Raw genomic sequence first — 19,598 nt, 5'->3', positions numbered from 1 at the left:
CCCTCCCCCTCACACATAACAGTGAGAGAGATCAGTAAACTGTCATAAATTAAATAAAACGACTGCCAAGTGGAAAAAAATAGTGCCCAAAACATTTTTTCACCCAGTACCTCAGAAAATTAAACGATTTTACATGCCAGCAAAAAACGTTTAACATTAATAAATTGAGTGTTATTAAAAAGCCTGTTGCTAGTCCCTGCAAATTAGGCTAAAGTTTTATGCATACAGTATAATTCCAGTGAAGTGCCATTCCCCAGAATACTGAAGTGTAAAATATACATACATGACAGCCTGATACCAGTTGCTGCTGCTGCATTTAAGGCTGAGTTTACATTATATCGGTATGGCAGAATTTTCTCATCAATTCCATTGTCAGAAAATAATAAGCTGCTACATACCTCTTTGCAGATTAATCTGCCCGCTGTCCCCTGATCTGAAGTTTACCTCTCCTCAGATGGCCGAGAAACAGCAATATGATCTTAACTACTCCGGCTAAAATCATAGAAAAACTCAGGTAGATTCTTCTTCAAATTCTACCAGAGAAGGAATAACACACTCCGGTGCTATTATAAAATAACAAACTTTTGATTGAAGGTATGAAACTAAGTATAATCACCACACTCCTCTCACACATCCTATCTATTCGTTGGGTGCAAGAGAATGACTGGTAATGGCAGTTAGGGGAGGAGCTATATAGCAGCTCTGCTGGGTGAATCCTCTTGCACTTCCTGTTGGGGAGGAGTTAATATCCCATAAGTAATGGATGATCCGTGGACTGGATACACTTAACAAGAGAAACTGGGATTTTTTATTTGCAGATCTGAATTGTAAAAGGTTGTTTGAATTCAATGTCCCTTTAATATGTATAACATCACTCAATAATAGACCAATTAATATGAATTCTGATATCTGGGATACTTTGTCCCACTTAGGTTGAGTACATACATTGGCCAAACTAGTATACTAAAAGCTCATAATTTCTGCATAAAGAAACCTTTATTTTTAATTAACAAATATTAAAGGGTTAAACACCTACAAATGATCCTATCAAGTTACCCTAAATTGGTATGAGCATGTCCTTGAGGCCAGTTATTGATACTTACGGCACACTCTTGGGGATCTCCAGTCGATAGTAATTCCGTGCTGACAGCACTGATGAGCGTAAGCCGACACACTTGTACAAAAACACTCACAATCGCCACCACGATTACAGCCACATGTGTCTGACAGGCAGTTTGTGTAAAACCAAGTAACATCCACCTGTAGCATTAATAACACAAAATGTACATTCAAAAAAGAAAAAGGGTTTGACTATCCTATAGACTGTTTCTCAATTGCAGTCATTAATGAGCATACCAGGCCAGAGTTTAAGTATTTCCATTTCTAAAGGAATAGTTAAAGGGACAGTAAACCCCAACATTTTCTTTTATGATTCTGATAGAACATACAATTTTAAACAACTTTCCAATTTACTTCTATTATCAAATTTGCTTCATTCTCTTGTTATCCATTGCTGAAGGAGCAGCATTGCAGTACTGGCAGCTAGCTGAACACATCTAGTCAGCCAATCACAAGAGACAAATGTGTGCAGGCACCAATCAGCAGCATCTCCCACTAGTGTAGGATATGTGTGTGTTATTTTTTTATAAGGGTTACTAAAAGAACGAAGCACATTTGAAAATAGAAGTGAATATAAAAGTGTCTTAAAAATACCTGCTCTATCTGAATCGTGCAAGTTTATTTTTGACTTTCCTATCCATTTAACACCAAAAAAAAAAAGATAGATAATCCCTTTATTTACTATTCCTCAGTTTTGCATAACCAACACGGTTATAGAAATATACTTCTTACATCTGTAGTTACCATGTATCTAAGCTTATGCTGACTGCCCCTATCTCAGTTCTTTTGACAGACTTGCATTTTAAGCAATTAGTGCTGACTCTTAAATAACTCCACGTGCATGAGTACAATATTATTTATATGAAACACATGACCTAACGCCCTGTAGCTGTGAAAAACTGTCAAATGCATTTAGATAAGAAGTGTCCTTCAAGAACTAAGAAATTAGCATATGAGCCTACCTAGGTTTAGCTTTCAACTAAGAATACCCAGAGAACAAAGCAAATTTAATGATAAAAGTTAATTAGTAAGTTGTTTAAAATTACATGCACTATCTGAATCATGAAAGTTTAATTTGGACTTTACTATCCCTTTAAGCTATTTAGTACCTCAGTTATTACTAGTGTTTCACATGTGCTTAGGGAAAAAAAACCTCAAAATCTGTCCTTTTAGTGACTCTTGAAATCTGGAATTGAGAAACACTGCTGTAGACAATTATGAATGTCCACTAAGAGATCTCACTAACACAAATTATATGCAAATATACCTTTTTCAAAGCTGAATAGATACAATAAGTATAATTTATCCTGTAAACTATAATGTGCATGCTGAAATAGTTTCACATTCCATCACTTAAGATATGGCTAAACATTTCTCCATGAATATAGCAAACAATCTGTTATGTCACATTGTTTACCAATTTAATGACACTTTAATATTTAATATATATATTTGTTTCTTTATATATATATATATATATATATAGCAAAACAGGAAACAGCACTCTCTGGACTTAAGTAAAAAACAAGTAGTTTATTCAGTAACGTTTCGGGGAATGCTCCCCTTCATCAGACCAACAACATACAAGTGAAGCAAACATTTAAGCATACACAAACCCCTCCCCCTAGTGCAAAAAACCGCCAAAAATGGTTGCCATAGCAACCAAACAACCAGTTCAAAGTAAATACATTTACCAATGCAACAATGACATCAAAGAAACCAGATCATTATGGTTAATTAGCATCAGGTCAATTAGCAAATCAACACATCATCCTACCACATAATACACCTGCTGTATATTAGTACTTCTAATACCCCAGTGGCAGTGTGTCCTTTTAAAGAGACATATCACAATATTATTAGCTAAGTACAGGAAAACAAGAATGTGTAGAAAAAAGGGGTTGAAAAAACGTTTAGTTAAACATCGGCACCTCATCATATTGAAATGCAATTCACGTAATGCACTTATAGTTAATGCCTAACTCATAATACCCGTACTACATAGTCAAGGGTCATGTGTACCATTAATGCTATAGACGCCAATAACAGCAAACTCGTTATTCAGATACCTCAAACGATGTGACCGTATTACATGCACAAAGTGTAGCACGACCTATGTAGTCACCCTGTTCAGCATCGGACCAACCTCGCGCTGAATCTAGCACAGTTACTAGCGGAACAACAAGGGTTATGCGCATGCGTGTAAACCCGGCGCAGTCCGGCCCCCAATGCTCCAGCTAGGTACCCAATAGGATAGAAAGGACAAGCCCCCACACCGGACAAACAGAGTTATTAAAATGGCATGGTAAGAGGGTGGGCCCCAAGGTACTACTAAGGGAAGGAAGGGTCCGGGTCATGAACGTAATAAATGCAGCAGGATATGCAGTAGAAGATAGTACAACACACCTAATACCCAGATATCAGGAGTCACCCACTTAGGTGTAGTAACCCAGCTAGTTCAGTCTGACATACACGATGAGATGGGTATATGCGTCTGTCTTTTCTAACCTGTCAGCACCGGTCTTGCGGTCAAGACACCTATTGTCCCTGCATAGGCAATTTTACAGGGTCACATAAAGGTTGTCTATAAGTGTGCGCATGCGTGTCAGCCATGCCCAGTCAATTATTATTGGTATAAGGCAAGGTCCCTGATAGGCCGTATGGGACAAGCCCCTATCCCTGTGTGAGTAACAGTTTTGCTAAGAGATAGGGGGGCAGGGGTCCAAAGTCAAAAGATATGTCGGTCACAGTATGTTTCAGGCTGATGCTATGATTACAGGTTTGCTAGAGTCCGGTGGCCCAGAATTATAAGGATCGCTATAAAGGAAAAGAGACCCCTAAACTAATGTGAATAAATACATAGTACAGGCAGGTCCCATCCCCCTAGGTACAGAAAATACTAGTGCTAACAGGGTTCCGTAGTGCAAGGTTAATAGCACCAGCACTCAGTGATGTGTCAACACTGCGGTGTGCATCAAAAGTAACATCCACTAGTGTACATAACAGAAACAACCTAAATAAGGGTACACCCATTGGGCACCCCTCCTGGAGGGTAAATATGGGCAGAGCCTACAGCCAATCAGCAACCAGACTTCATGAACCCACTGTGGATAAAAGAATGCATACATAGTATCAGATACTGTACAAACTATATTAATCCCCTTAGAAAGATACAACCAGATACATTAGAAGCGTAAACAGCTCAGTTCATAAAAAACAATGCCAGTCTATCCCCATGTTCAAACCTCTGGGGTGTATAGTGTCCAGTTTGAAAATCCACTCGGCCTCCTTCTGTAGGAGACGGGTGTCCCTGTCACCTCCCCTAGGCATTGGGGGTACATGATCGATGAGTTTAAATCTCAGGTCCGCCACAGAGTGACCCTTCTCCATAAAATGTCTGGCCACCGGTTGGTCACTCTTGCCTTTCTCAATTGCCGTCCGGATGGCACTCCTGTGATTAGCCATCCTTTTCTTAATGTCATCTGACGTCTTACCTATATAGAATAGGCCACAGTTGCAATTCAGCATGTACACCACAAATTTTGTGGTACACGTAAGGAAATGCTTGATCTTGTAGCTTGTGTTATTGTGTGGATGTTTGAACTGCTTGCATTGCAGCATGGCGTTACACGTTACACAACTCGGGCACTTGTAGGAGCCCCTTTTGGTGTTTGTCTTGACCTTGCTGTAGCTATCAGTTGGATCAGTGTTCATTAAGATGTCTTTTAGGTTTCTTCCCCTCTTATATCCAATTCTGGGTGGTCCATAGTCGTGGTATGGTAATGATGGATCAGTCTGGACAATATCCCATTTCTCTTTTAAAGTAACTCCTAGTGTTCTCGTGCTAGGGGTGTATGCAGTGACAAAATTCATCCTGTTCTGTTGGTCTCTTTTTGGCATTTTCATGCTCAACTGGGTCCTTGCTTCCTTTATAGTGTTACCATTGTATCCTCTGCTGTAAAACCGTGATTCCATTTCTTTCAGTTGTACCTCACGGTTTTCCTCTGATGTGTTATTGCGGATGACTCTCAGCAGCTGTGCCTTAGGGATGGCTTTTATGAGTGATCTTGGATGGTAACTAGAAGCATGTAGCAGTGTGTTTCTGTCGGTAGACTTTTTAAATAAGGTGGTACCCAATCTGTTGTTTATCTTATAAATTCTTAGATCCAGGAAATCCACTTCATTGTAGCTGGACACTTCCTTCAATTGAACCTGTCCCCCTATTGTGTTCAGGGATTTGACCCACTCGCCAAAGGACTCAATCGTGCCTCTCCAGACTACAACGATATCATCAATGTAGCGCTTGTAAAAGCGTACTTGTTGATTGTCATATACCTTGAACACCTTTTCCTCCACATGTTCCATGAATAAGTTTGCAAAAGCAGGTGCCATATTCGAGCCCATGGCCGTTCCCATGAGCTGAAGATAAAATCTCCTTTCGAATTTAAAGTAGTTCAGCTTAAGACATAGAGATAGAAGTTCAATAATAAAGCTGGTAGGGGGACCCACATATGGGCATCTTTCAAGGCAGTTGGTAATTATCTCCATCCCCATTTCGTGCGGTATAATAGTATAGAGGCTTGTGACGTCAAGACTGGCAAGCACGTCTCCTGGCTCTATGTCAGATATGTCAGTGAGATATGCAATGAGTGTGGTGGAGTCTCTTAAGTATGAGCGCATGTTTACAACCAGTGGTTGTAGCATAGAGTCAACATATTTAGCCAGGGGTTGTAGGAGTGACCCCCGTGCTGAGACAATGGGGCGTCCAGGTGGATGTACCAATTGTTTGTGTATCTTGGGGAGTGTATAGAGAATAGGCCTGACTGGGTTGTTAGTGGTTAGCCATTCCTTGGTGGTTGGGTCTATCCAGTTCATTTGTGCTGCATGTTCAATAACTGAGTCAATCCGTGCTTTATAGGTAATCGTGGGGTCACAAGGTAGGGCTTTGTAGGTTGAGACATCCGCCAGTTGTTTATCTATTTCAGTTTTATAATCTTGATAATCCTGCAGGACAACCGCACCACCCTTGTCCGCTGGGCGTATGACAATGGTAGAGTCATTTCTAAGGGATTGAACAGCTTCCCAGTCAGTTGTTGTCATATTATTTCTAGTTAGGCCTTGCTCCCTCTGTCTCAATCTTTGTTGGATAAGGCGAGTATAAGTTCTAATACTTGGATTCGTCGTGGGTGGTTCAAATGTACTTGGTTTCTTAAAGGGGTGTCTGTTTTCTTCCAATCCCTTTCCCTGGAAAAAGTCACCCAATTTCAGCTGCCTCTGGAAACGCATACTGTCAATATAAGTAGTGAAGTCATCAGCCTTAGTTGTGGGTACAAAGGAGAGGCCCTTCATAAGTACCCGCCTTTCGTTGTCATTCAGGACATGCTGGCTAAGATTGACCGTTACATCCTCCTCCTCCTGCGGGGTAGTGGGGGTCTTCTTCCAAAATCCGCCCCTGCGTGTATGCGGTCTTCGCCCCTTCCCCTGGAGCGGGTGGTAATGCCTAAAAAAGGCTGAGTGCTGTGCTGGTTCTCATTCTCCTGTGGCCGGTCACCCGAGTAATCCGTGTCGGAGCCAGAACTTGAATCCACCGTGTTCAGTTGTCGGTGTGCATATGTTCTAAACCTTCTTTGTCTTCTTGGCTGGTACTGGGCTCTTTCAACCGGTCCAAGTGTCCATCGGTAAACCTTTTTATCCTTATAATCCTCCATAACATAACCAAGTTTTTTGTTTTTGAAGGCAATTAAGGCATTGTTGTATTCCCGTAGTTGTGTGTTAATCTTGTCCATCCAGTTCTCTGATTTGTCCTGCATCAGGATCTGGCCTTTAACTTCCTCCAAAATGCTGATATCATCCTTTGCTTTTTGCATCTGACATCTGACTTCCTCGACCACTAGCAAGATCAAATCAAGGGAACATTTATTCAATATCGCTACCCATTTCCTGCAGAAGTCAGAGTTCTGTCTGCCTATGGTGGGCACATTGTTGATTCTAAAGCCTCTAGGTATCAGTCTCTTTCTATGGTACTCAGAAAGGTAAATGCCATGAAGTTTAAGATCCACCTCTTTTTTCTTCAATTTGATGAGTTGATTGTACACAGTCACAGCATTTTCCGCTGGATCTTCAGGTAGTAAGGTGTCAAACAGTATCCTTGCTGCATCCAAGTCACTCATGGATAGTGTCTCTGCACCCTCCACATCAGCTGGAATAGTGGCTGCGGCCTGCGTGGGTTCAATGTGCTCCATTGTTGCTTTAGTAGTACCAATTAGTCCCCAGTGAATACCCACACCGTGGTGATGATACAATGTTATAACACAAGTCCGGTAGTACAACAGAGTGAGGGATCTGATGTGTCACTTGCTGGTGGGTGCATCAGGAGGGTATCCAGGCAAAAAGAGTCAGTTGCACTCTCACAAACAGTTCTCCAAGGGCCAGGGTGCTAGAGTAGTTGAAATGTAGCAAAACAGGAAACAGCACTCTCTGGACTTAAGTAAAAAACAAGTAGTTTATTCAGTAACGTTTCGGGGAATGCTCCCCTTCATCAGACCAACAACATACAAGTGAAGCAAACGTTACTGAATAAACTACTTGTTTTTTACTTAAGTCCAGAGAGTGCTGTTTCCTGTTTTGCTACATTTCAACTACTCTAGCACCCTGGCCCTTGGAGAACTGTTTGTGAGAGTGCAACTGACTCTTTTTGCCTGGATACCCTCCTGATGCACCCACCAGCAAGTGACACATCAGATCCCTCACTCTGTTGTACTACCGGACTTGTGTTATAACATTGTATCATCACCACGGTGTGGGTATTCACTGGGGACTAATTGGTACTACTAAAGCAACAATGGAGCACATTGAACCCACGCAGGCCGCAGCCACTATTCCAGCTGATGTGGAGGGTGCAGAGACACTATCCATGAGTGACTTGGATGCAGCAAGGATACTGTTTGACACCTTACTACCTGAAGATCCAGCGGAAAATGCTGTGACTGTGTACAATCAACTCATCAAATTGAAGAAAAAAGAGGTGGATCTTAAACTTCATGGCATTTACCTTTCTGAGTACCATAGAAAGAGACTGATACCTAGAGGCTTTAGAATCAACAATGTGCCCACCATAGGCAGACAGAACTCTGACTTCTGCAGGAAATGGGTAGCGATATTGAATAAATGTTCCCTTGATTTGATCTTGCTAGTGGTCGAGGAAGTCAGATGTCAGATGCAAAAAGCAAAGGATGATATCAGCATTTTGGAGGAAGTTAAAGGCCAGATCCTGATGCAGGACAAATCAGAGAACTGGATGGACAAGATTAACACACAACTACGGGAATACAACAATGCCTTAATTGCCTTCAAAAACAAAAAACTTGGTTATGTTATGGAGGATTATAAGGATAAAAAGGTTTACCGATGGACACTTGGACCGGTTGAAAGAGCCCAGTACCAGCCAAGAAGACAAAGAAGGTTTAGAACATATGCACACCGACAACTGAACACGGTGGATTCAAGTTCTGGCTCCGACACGGATTACTCGGGTGACCGGCCACAGGAGAATGAGAACCAGCACAGCACTCAGCCTTTTTTAGGCATTACCACCCGCTCCAGGGGAAGGGGCGAAGACCGCATACACGCAGGGGCGGATTTTGGAAGAAGACCCCCACTACCCCGCAGGAGGAGGAGGATGTAACGGTCAATCTTAGCCAGCATGTCCTGAATGACAACGAAAGGCGGGTACTTATGAAGGGCCTCTCCTTTGTACCCACAACTAAGGCTGATGACTTCACTACTTATATTGACAGTATGCGTTTCCAGAGGCAGCTGAAATTGGGTGACTTTTTCCAGGGAAAGGGATTGGAAGAAAACAGACACCCCTTTAAGAAACCAAGTACATTTGAACCACCCACGACGAATCCAAGTATTAGAACTTATACTCGCCTTATCCAACAAAGATTGAGACAGAGGGAGCAAGGCCTAACTAGAAATAATATGACAACAACTGACTGGGAAGCTGTTCAATCCCTTAGAAATGACTCTACCATTGTCATACGCCCAGCGGACAAGGGTGGTGCGGTTGTCCTGCAGGATTATCAAGATTATAAAACTGAAATAGATAAACAACTGGCGGATGTCTCAACCTACAAAGCCCTACCTTGTGACCCCACGATTACCTATAAAGCACGGATTGACTCAGTTATTGAACATGCAGCACAAATGAACTGGATAGACCCAACCACCAAGGAATGGCTAACCACTAACAACCCAGTCAGGCCTATTCTCTATACACTCCCCAAGATACACAAACAATTGGTACATCCACCTGGACGCCCCATTGTCTCAGCACGGGGGTCACTCCTACAACCCCTGGCTAAATATGTTGACTCTATGCTACAACCACTGGTTGTAAACATGCGCTCATACTTAAGAGACTCCACCACACTCATTGCATATCTCACTGACATATCTGACATAGAGCCAGGAGACGTGCTTGCCAGTCTTGACGTCACAAGCCTCTATACTATTATACCGCACGAAATGGGGATGGAGATAATTACCAACTGCCTTGAAAGATGCCCATATGTGGGTCCCCCTACCAGCTTTATTATTGAACTTCTATCTCTATGTCTTAAGCTGAACTACTTTAAATTCGAAAGGAGATTTTATCTTCAGCTCATGGGAACGGCCATGGGCTCGAATATGGCACCTGCTTTTGCAAACTTATTCATGGAACATGTGGAGGAAAAGGTGTTCAAGGTATATGACAATCAACAAGTACGCTTTTACAAGCGCTACATTGATGATATCGTTGTAGTCTGGAGAGGCACGATTGAGTCCTTTGGCGAGTGGGTCAAATCCCTGAACACAATAGGGGGACAGGTTCAATTGAAGGAAGTGTCCAGCTACAATGAAGTGGATTTCCTGGATCTAAGAATTTATAAGATAAACAACAGATTGGGTACCACCTTATTTAAAAAGTCTACCGACAGAAACACACTGCTACATGCTTCTAGTTACCATCCAAGATCACTCATAAAAGCCATCCCTAAGGCACAGCTGCTGAGAGTCATCCGCAATAACACATCAGAGGAAAACCGTGAGGTACAACTGAAAGAAATGGAATCACGGTTTTACAGCAGAGGATACAATGGTAACACTATAAAGGAAGCAAGGACCCAGTTGAGCATGAAAATGCCAAAAAGAGACCAACAGAACAGGATGAATTTTGTCACTGCATACACCCCTAGCACGAGAACACTAGGAGTTACTTTAAAAGAGAAATGGGATATTGTCCAGACTGATCCATCATTACCATACCACGACTATGGACCACCCAGAATTGGATATAAGAGGGGAAGAAACCTAAAAGACATCTTAATGAACACTGATCCAACTGATAGCTACAGCAAGGTCAAGACAAACACCAAAAGGGGCTCCTACAAGTGCCCGAGTTGTGTAACGTGTAACGCCATGCTGCAATGCAAGCAGTTCAAACATCCACACAATAACACAAGCTACAAGATCAAGCATTTCCTTACGTGTACCACAAAATTTGTGGTGTACATGCTGAATTGCAACTGTGGCCTATTCTATATAGGTAAGACGTCAGATGACATTAAGAAAAGGATGGCTAATCACAGGAGTGCCATCCGGACGGCAATTGAGAAAGGCAAGAGTGACCAACCGGTGGCCAGACATTTTATGGAGAAGGGTCACTCTGTGGCGGACCTGAGATTTAAACTCATCGATCATGTACCCCCAATGCCTAGGGGAGGTGACAGGGACACCCGTCTCCTACAGAAGGAGGCCGAGTGGATTTTCAAACTGGACACTATACACCCCAGAGGTTTGAACATGGGGATAGACTGGCATTGTTTTTTATGAACTGAGCTGTTTACGCTTCTAATGTATCTGGTTGTATCTTTCTAAGGGGATTAATATAGTTTGTACAGTATCTGATACTATGTATGCATTCTTTTATCCACAGTGGGTTCATGAAGTCTGGTTGCTGATTGGCTGTAGGCTCTGCCCATATTTACCCTCCAGGAGGGGTGCCCAATGGGTGTACCCTTATTTAGGTTGTTTCTGTTATGTACACTAGTGGATGTTACTTTTGATGCACACCGCAGTGTTGACACATCACTGAGTGCTGGTGCTATTAACCTTGCACTACGGAACCCTGTTAGCACTAGTATTTTCTGTACCTAGGGGGATGGGACCTGCCTGTACTATGTATTTATTCACATTAGTTTAGGGGTCTCTTTTCCTTTATAGCGATCCTTATAATTCTGGGCCACCGGACTCTAGCAAACCTGTAATCATAGCATCAGCCTGAAACATACTGTGACCGACATATCTTTTGACTTTGGACCCCTGCCCCCCTATCTCTTAGCAAAACTGTTACTCACACAGGGATAGGGGCTTGTCCCATACGGCCTATCAGGGACCTTGCCTTATACCAATAATAATTGACTGGGCATGGCTGACACGCATGCGCACACTTATAGACAACCTTTATGTGACCCTGTAAAATTGCCTATGCAGGGACAATAGGTGTCTTGACCGCAAGACCGGTGCTGACAGGTTAGAAAAGACAGACGCATATACCCATCTCATCGTGTATGTCAGACTGAACTAGCTGGGTTACTACACCTAAGTGGGTGACTCCTGATATCTGGGTATTAGGTGTGTTGTACTATCTTCTACTGCATATCCTGCTGCATTTATTACGTTCATGACCCGGACCCTTCCTTCCCTTAGTAGTACCTTGGGGCCCACCCTCTTACCATGCCATTTTAATAACTCTGTTTGTCCGGTGTGGGGGCTTGTCCTTTCTATCCTATTGGGTACCTAGCTGGAGCATTGGGGGCCGGACTGCGCCGGGTTTACACGCATGCGCATAACCCTTGTTGTTCCGCTAGTAACTGTGCTAGATTCAGCGCGAGGTTGGTCCGATGCTGAACAGGGTGACTACATAGGTCGTGCTACACTTTGTGCATGTAATACGGTCACATCGTTTGAGGTATCTGAATAACGAGTTTGCTGTTATTGGCGTCTATAGCATTAATGGTACACATGACCCTTGACTATGTAGTACGGGTATTATGAGTTAGGCATTAACTATAAGTGCATTACGTGAATTGCATTTCAATATGATGAGGTGCCGATGTTTAACTAAACGTTTTTTCAACCCCTTTTTTCTACACATTCTTGTTTTCCTGTACTTAGCTAATAATATTGTGATATGTCTCTTTAAAAGGACACACTGCCACTGGGGTATTAGAAGTACTAATATACAGCAGGTGTATTATGTGGTAGGATGATGTGTTGATTTGCTAATTGACCTGATGCTAATTAACCATAATGATCTGGTTTCTTTGATGTCATTGTTGCATTGGTAAATGTATTTACTTTGAACTGGTTGTTTGGTTGCTATGGCAACCATTTTTGGCGGTTTTTTGCACTAGGGGCAGGGGTTTGTGTATGCTTAAATGTTTGCTTCACTTGTATGTTGTTGGTCTGATGAAGGGGAGCATTCCCCGAAACGTTACTGAATAAACTACTTGTTTTTTACTTAAGTCCAGAGAGTGCTGTTTCCTGTTTTGCTACATTTCAACTACTCTAGCACCCTGGCCCTTGGAGAACTGTTTGTGAGAGTGCAACTGACTCTTTTTGCCTATATATATATATATATATATATATGAATCAGAATGAGAGACTGCACTCGACCTATGAGTGCGGTCTCTCATTCTGATTCCTATGTTTATTTATGCACCGCACCTGGGCAAATAGAAAGGGAACGAGAGTGCTTGGTACAGGACACTGAGATATATATATATATATATATATATATATACATACGTGCAATTTATTTTTGCTTGTTAAGCAAATAAATCACTGTTATATTTGGTCTGGACGTTCATTTTTTGATGGTTTCTGACTCACGTACCTTCAAAGGGATGGAGAAGAAAAATCTATTTGGTATTTTTTAAATTAGCGTGCATTAATAATACTCACCACAGGATGGCAGGCTTCAAACACTTCACTCAAAAGAATCCCACATTCTTTCTTGGCAAATGGTTCTCTAAGCGGATTCACAGTGCAAGGATTCCTAATATCTGAGCTGTCAGCACACTGAATGAGAGAGGCAGAGCTGTCAAGTTACACAATGAGACACTTAGGGTTTTCAGGTGTGTATAGTATTTCAACTGCATGTCCAGTAAAATATGGTAAAAATGGAAACATAAAGGCACAGTTTACTCCAAAATGTTTGTTTAAAAACATTGCTAATCCCTTTATTACCCATTCCCCAGTGTTGCATAACACTGTTACATTAATATACTTTTTACCTCTGTGATTACCTTGTATCTAAGTCTCTGCTGACTGCCCCTTATCTCATTGAGCAAAATGTTATATATGTGACAGATATGAACTAGCACTGTCTAACTGTGAAAAGCTAATAAAATGCACTGAGATAAGAGGCGGCCTTCAAGGACTTAGAATTAGCATATGAGCCTATCTAGGTTTAGCTTTCAACAAAGAATACCAAAAGAACAAAACAAATGTAATTATAAAAGTAAATTGGAAAGCTGTTTAAAATTGCATGCCCTATCTGAATTATGAAAGTTTAATTTTGACTTCACCGTCCCTTTAACTGAATGGATGTGAGCTGAGGTCGGACATGTTTCTGACAAACACCACAGTCATTTGAAATGAGAAGTGTATTAAAGGCGATGTAGCCAATGGCATCTGATGTGAGACTACATTTATCATGTTTAGTTGCAATGCTGACTCATTTGAGCCTACAACTAATATTTATCAAGCAGCGGTTTAAACTCCCTGACAAATTAGAGTTGGCAGATGAAATCACCACACAACCATTCGCCCTCGGTGACTGCCAATCCATTGGTTGTGGGAGAGCAGGGGAACAGCACTGCACGAGCATTCAGTTGTGTAAATATAGGGAACAAATGCAAACTCATAAATTTAGCTCTTGGTGTAAAATCTGACTAATTGAAGCTGCAGAGCTGTCTAATCCACAATTTAATCATGACCCCATATTTTAAGTATTCCCAGATCAAGCGTTGTAGAAGATGTCTGAAAACCCTAGTGACACACTATTTAAAGGGACAGTATACGCCAATTTTCATATACCTGCATGTAATAGACACTACTATAAAGGATAATATGCACGGATACTGATATAAAAATCCAGTATAAAACCTTTTAAAAACTTACTTAGAAGTTGGCTCTGGTAAAAAGATTACTGGAACATCCACTGAAAGTGGGAAATAGCAGAAACCCCCCCTCCCCCTTCCTTTGCATATGAAAAGACTCTTTACACAAACAGGAGCAAGCTGGAGTAGGTATACCTCGGTATTCTCCTAAAATTTTGGGGCTTGGTTAGGAGTCTTAAAATCAGTGCAATGTTATTTTAAAATAAGCAAAACTCTAACATTTTTTTTAAAAAAAAAGCTATATAGGCTATATAAATAGATCATCTACAAAACATTAATGCAAAGAAAAATTGAGTTTATAATGTCCCTTTAAGCCTTTTCCTTCAAATCAGTAAAAAGAAAATTCAAAATGTGCAAAACTCTTCCTTTGTGATCAAACTGGCTCCTAAATTTGCACATTTCAGTCCAGATTACAATTAGAGTACTAATGATTGAGCAGGTATGCTAACAATATTGTGAGCCCATGCTCAGAATAGTGCACAATATGGTTTGTACAAGTCCATGGCAAAACAAAATAACATTGCTCATATTATAAGCTGTGAGTTATGTGTTGTGCACGAGCACAACACATAACAGCGCTAAAAAAGTTACCATGACTTGAGACCTGAAGTAAAATGTTAGAGTTTGAATAAAAAAGTATAAAACATATTAAAATAGGGCGGGCGGAGCCGATCGCTGGAGCGGCAGGACATGCTTTGCAGGAGCTCTTGATTTAACTTTGAATTAAAGAGGTTTAACTTCATATTTCTGGCACAATTAAACTTTTTCTTGAGATTACCTATGATGACTATGTCAAGGGATATATTTGACAGGATTATGAGCACATGATATGAATAAGTGTCTGACCAAAGCTCTCCAGTGTGGCCATGAGGAAGCCGACATATTGTGCTCATGCTGAGGAAGGGGATCTCAACTCAACTAACTTTGAAGTTTAGGCTGCAGAATCCCCCACCTATATTACTAGGTAAAGCTAGAATAAGCTGTGCATTGGACATACATTAGTGATTACCCGTGATAACTATGGAGCCAGCTGCGTTTGTAGCGGCAGACCTTGGCAACCTATTAGATGTCTATCAAGCCACTCTTGTGAAGGCACTGCAAGCTGCATTCACCACATCTGCTGTCAGTGCTGTAGAAAATCTACAAATAGTCCCTGCTTCTTTGTCAGAGGGGGGTTGCGGCTCTTTGGGGCTCCGGGCTGGCGACCTTCCTTTTCAGACAACACACAAGTTAAAGAAACCACGGATACACATCTGTTACAGAGGAGAGCTGCATACTGGAATGCCACAAGTGTGCGTGAGGATTTAGCCTTAACTGATGATAAGGGAAGATGACACAGATTATGCTGGTCTAGAGAACAGAGGGAAAATGTCTGACACAACAGTTATGTCTATGACACGCAGCTCAGTCAAGAGACTCATAGATCTGGAAGCCATTATTATGCAACTCCAGCTTTTTGGCCGTATCTATAAGACCGGCATTTTATGTAATGGCCAGAAAATAAGATCAACACTTAATGCGATTCTGCGGATGCACGATATGCAGTGTGGTGTATGTGGAGGGCTCCTGTGGCTTGAGAGCGTGAGGGCTGTCCTCTTGTTTGAGGCTATAAGGAACTATTTAGCCTTGAGATCTGGTATAGGGTGAAGTTTACTCATCAATACCCTGCCTCATCGCTAATCTGTTCATCACTTTTTATAATGTTCCTTAGCGGTGTGTACTAGATGCACCTTTCCTACTGTTTGGCTTAGACTGAGCTTTTTATATTGCATGGCAGGCACTGGACTATATGAAAATAGCTAACTTAATGGGGCCTATCTATCAAGCTCCGAAAGGAGCTTGACGGCCCGTATTTCTGGCAAGTCTGAAGACTCGCCAGAAACAGCAGTTATGAAGCAGCGGTCACAAAGACCGCTGCTCCATAACCCTGTCCGCCTGCTCTGAGCAGGCGGACAGGAATTGCAACAATTCACCCGATCGAGTACGATCGGGTTGATTGACACCCCTGCTGGCGGCCCATTGGCCGCAAGTCTGCAGGGGTCGGCGTTGCACCAGCAGCTCTTGTGTGTATGCTCTCCGCATTCAGCAATGTCTTGCGGACCTGATCCACACTGTCGGATCAGGTCCGCAAGACATTTCTTAAATATGCCTCAATGTCTCTGTCTGCTATAATATTATTCCTCCCTTTATTTACAGCACTGTTTGGACTCTCCTGGTTCATGGTTTGTTGAGACATATAGCTATCATGCAGGATGTATATATGCTTTAAGGCTTGCTAATCCAACACTCAATATGGTTAGCTGTCACCAAATGTATTCCAGTCTTATTAAGGGAGGTACACCACTGGGGTCCCCCCTTATATGTTCAATAACATGCGAATGCAGACACGTTTGGGTGCACCTATTTCTGGTATATTTACCTAGCATACTACTAAACTAACTTATATTTTACTGTTTCTAAGGCATCTTTCATGCTAAGGCATTTCAAATTAATATATAATTATGCAATCTCTGTATTGCCATTGAAGCTTATATCTAAATTATTAACTTCCTTGGTTATCTCAAAGAAAGTAGTCCCTAATATGCCTTATATGCTGGGAAAACTGATGTTATGTGAACGTTATATCAACCGGATTGTACCCTCTTGTTCAGGTCTTTATTAGCTATGTAAACTGTTCTTCTTTCCCTGTTGGAATTAACATAAGTAGTTATTATTAGGTCTTATGTTTTGGCTCCTATGAAGCTACACAATAGTTATTACAGAGCTACGCACATCTCTAGACATATTGCATTGAGAGAGCTTTAATTCTAATTATGTTATACCTGTATGCTCTCTAAGTGACATAGGATGCATTATATCTATAGTCAGGAATTTACTTTTCAGTCTGTCACATAGAAATATTCTCATGCATGTTACTATTGATATTATATGTTTTAACAATTACATTAGATTCAAGAAGACCTACAAGTTATGTTTTCTGCTTAAGCATATACACTACAGTTGGCTCAGATATCAACAGCCAAATTAGTAAGAGTTGGATCTCCAATAGTCCCTCCTAATGTTGCCCCTATAAATATTAGATATCTATTACTGTTAGACAAACTCATGGTTTCCTGTATCTATTCTTATATACCTATATGTATTACGTCTGTCACACTATTTTCTAGTTGCTTCCACATAGATTTACTCATGATTGTAAATTTAAATGGCGCCCAGATGTCGCCGGCTAAGACGACTGGGCCCCTTTGACCGGAGATTTGAGAAATGTATTTATAGATGGTAAAATAGAAGATGCCTATTTTTCAAGACTAACTCAAGAAAGATATTAGAAGGATAGTGACTGTCGGTTACTCTATTATAGTCCGTGAGTGCTCCGTAAGGTTTTATCTTTATTCTTGACATAATAGTGTTTCCTAGAGAATAACCACTTATGCCCTTATATCCTATTCTAGTCATATATCCTTATCCCACCAGGGAATATAGTCCTTTACTGCTGGTTCTACTCCTCCCCCCATTACAGTTTACTTTGTAAACTTAAGAAACTGTATCCCGCGATCTGTATCCCCAAATTATTATTTCACTTGCTACTAGATAAGCAACTAATTTGGCTATACCAAAAGGTAATCCATAATATTTGTTTACAGGTAAAAGTATTTTTTTTTAGAGTGCTTTACATAGATCAACTGACTATACGATTCCGGAACATTACATTATAGGTAGGCTGACCATATTGCCGCTTTAAAAAGGGACACATATGAAAAATACATATGTCAGGGCTGTTTTCAGGGCTGTTTAAATGAATGTTTTGTATAAGAACCCTGACATATGTATTTTTCATATGTGTTCCTTCTTAAAGCGGCAATATGGTCAGCCTAATTATAGGGTAACAAAAATTGTTAGTTTTATTTCCTATATCACCCTTTATATTACAGAATAAACTCCTTAGACAATGCACCACACACTTTCATAACTCACTAGGAGAGAGCGATAGTGATGATACTGGAAATGTACCAATGGTATCCTGTGTAAAACCTACTAACCGGTCTTTATATTTCGTTAGTTGCTTATATCTGTTAAAGTTTATCCCTTACCTTTCTAACCCTGTAAATCCTATTCCCAAATATTCATGTTTTTAACATGTATGGTCCAAGAGTGGTCGTTCACTACAATGGAAAATACCAAAATGGAAATATAAAAGTGGTTTTCTGTTACACTTATATGTTGGTTACTAGTACCGCTCTTTATTACACTTACAATGTAATGCACAAGATATATCTTGTTGAAATTCTATCCCAAAGTGCTGCCTAAGCTCAAGAATATTTTATTATGTGTTGAACTTTTATTGCATTAGTTGGATGTCTAATGATCACATCAGAATGTGGGATATGTGCATAATGTAACCTTGTTTTTCTTGTTATGTTTAATAACCTCAATAAAAATATTTAAAAAAAACATATTAAAATAAAGTATTAAACTTATATATACTTATATATATATATATATATATATACTGTGTTTGTATGCGTGTGTGTATTCCCAAATATTCATGTTTTTAACATGTATGGTCCAAGAGTGGTCGTTCACTACAATGGAAAATACCAAAATGGAAATATAAAAGTGGTTTTCTGTTACACTTATATGTTGGTTACTAGTACCGCTCTTTATTACACTTACAATGTAATGCACAAGATATATCTTGTTGAAATTCTATCCCAAAGTGCTTCCTAAGCTCAAGAATATTTTATTATTCTTGAGCTTTTATTGCATTAGTTGGATGTCTAATGATCACATCAGAATGTGGGATATGTGCATAATGTAACCTTGTTTTTCTTGTTATGTTTAATAACCTCAATAAAAATATTTAAAAAAAACATATTAAAATAAAGTATTAAACTTATATATATATATAATTGGGTGTTTGGATCAGCAATTTCATTTTGATCTATCAAATAACTGAAGGACACAGTAATATTTCAGTAGTGAAATGAGGTTTATTGGATTAACAGAAAATGTGCAATATGCATCAAAACGAAATTAGACAGGTGCATAAATTTGGGCAGCCTTGTCATTTTGTTGATTTGAATACCTGCAACTACCTAGCTCTGATTAATTGGAACACACAATTGGTTTGGTGAGCCCATTAAGCCATGAACTTCATAGACAGGTGCATCCAATCATGAGAAAAAGTATTTAAGGTGGCCAATTGCAAGTTGTTGTTCTCTTTGACTCTCCTCTGAAGAGTGGCAACAT

At 40.5% G+C, this 19,598-nt stretch overlaps 1 protein-coding gene across 1 annotated transcript in view; it reads right to left on the bottom strand.

Annotated features, from left to right (window-relative positions):
- The window catches only part of OTOG (otogelin), a 576,525-nt gene that overhangs the window by 285,598 nt on the left and 271,329 nt on the right, over window positions 1-19,598 (bottom strand). The window contains 2 exon segments of the mRNA XM_053689346.1: window positions 1,104-1,260; window positions 13,129-13,245. Of these exon segments, the coding sequence (XP_053545321.1) occupies window positions 1,104-1,260; window positions 13,129-13,245 (274 nt within the window).

The sequence above is a fragment of the Bombina bombina genome, chromosome 7 (genome assembly GCF_027579735.1).
Source record: "Bombina bombina isolate aBomBom1 chromosome 7, aBomBom1.pri, whole genome shotgun sequence".
Taxonomy (NCBI): Eukaryota; Metazoa; Chordata; class Amphibia; order Anura; family Bombinatoridae; genus Bombina; species Bombina bombina.
The sequence above is the reverse complement of the archived record's forward strand: the minus strand, read 5'-3'. Positions and strand labels throughout refer to the sequence as shown.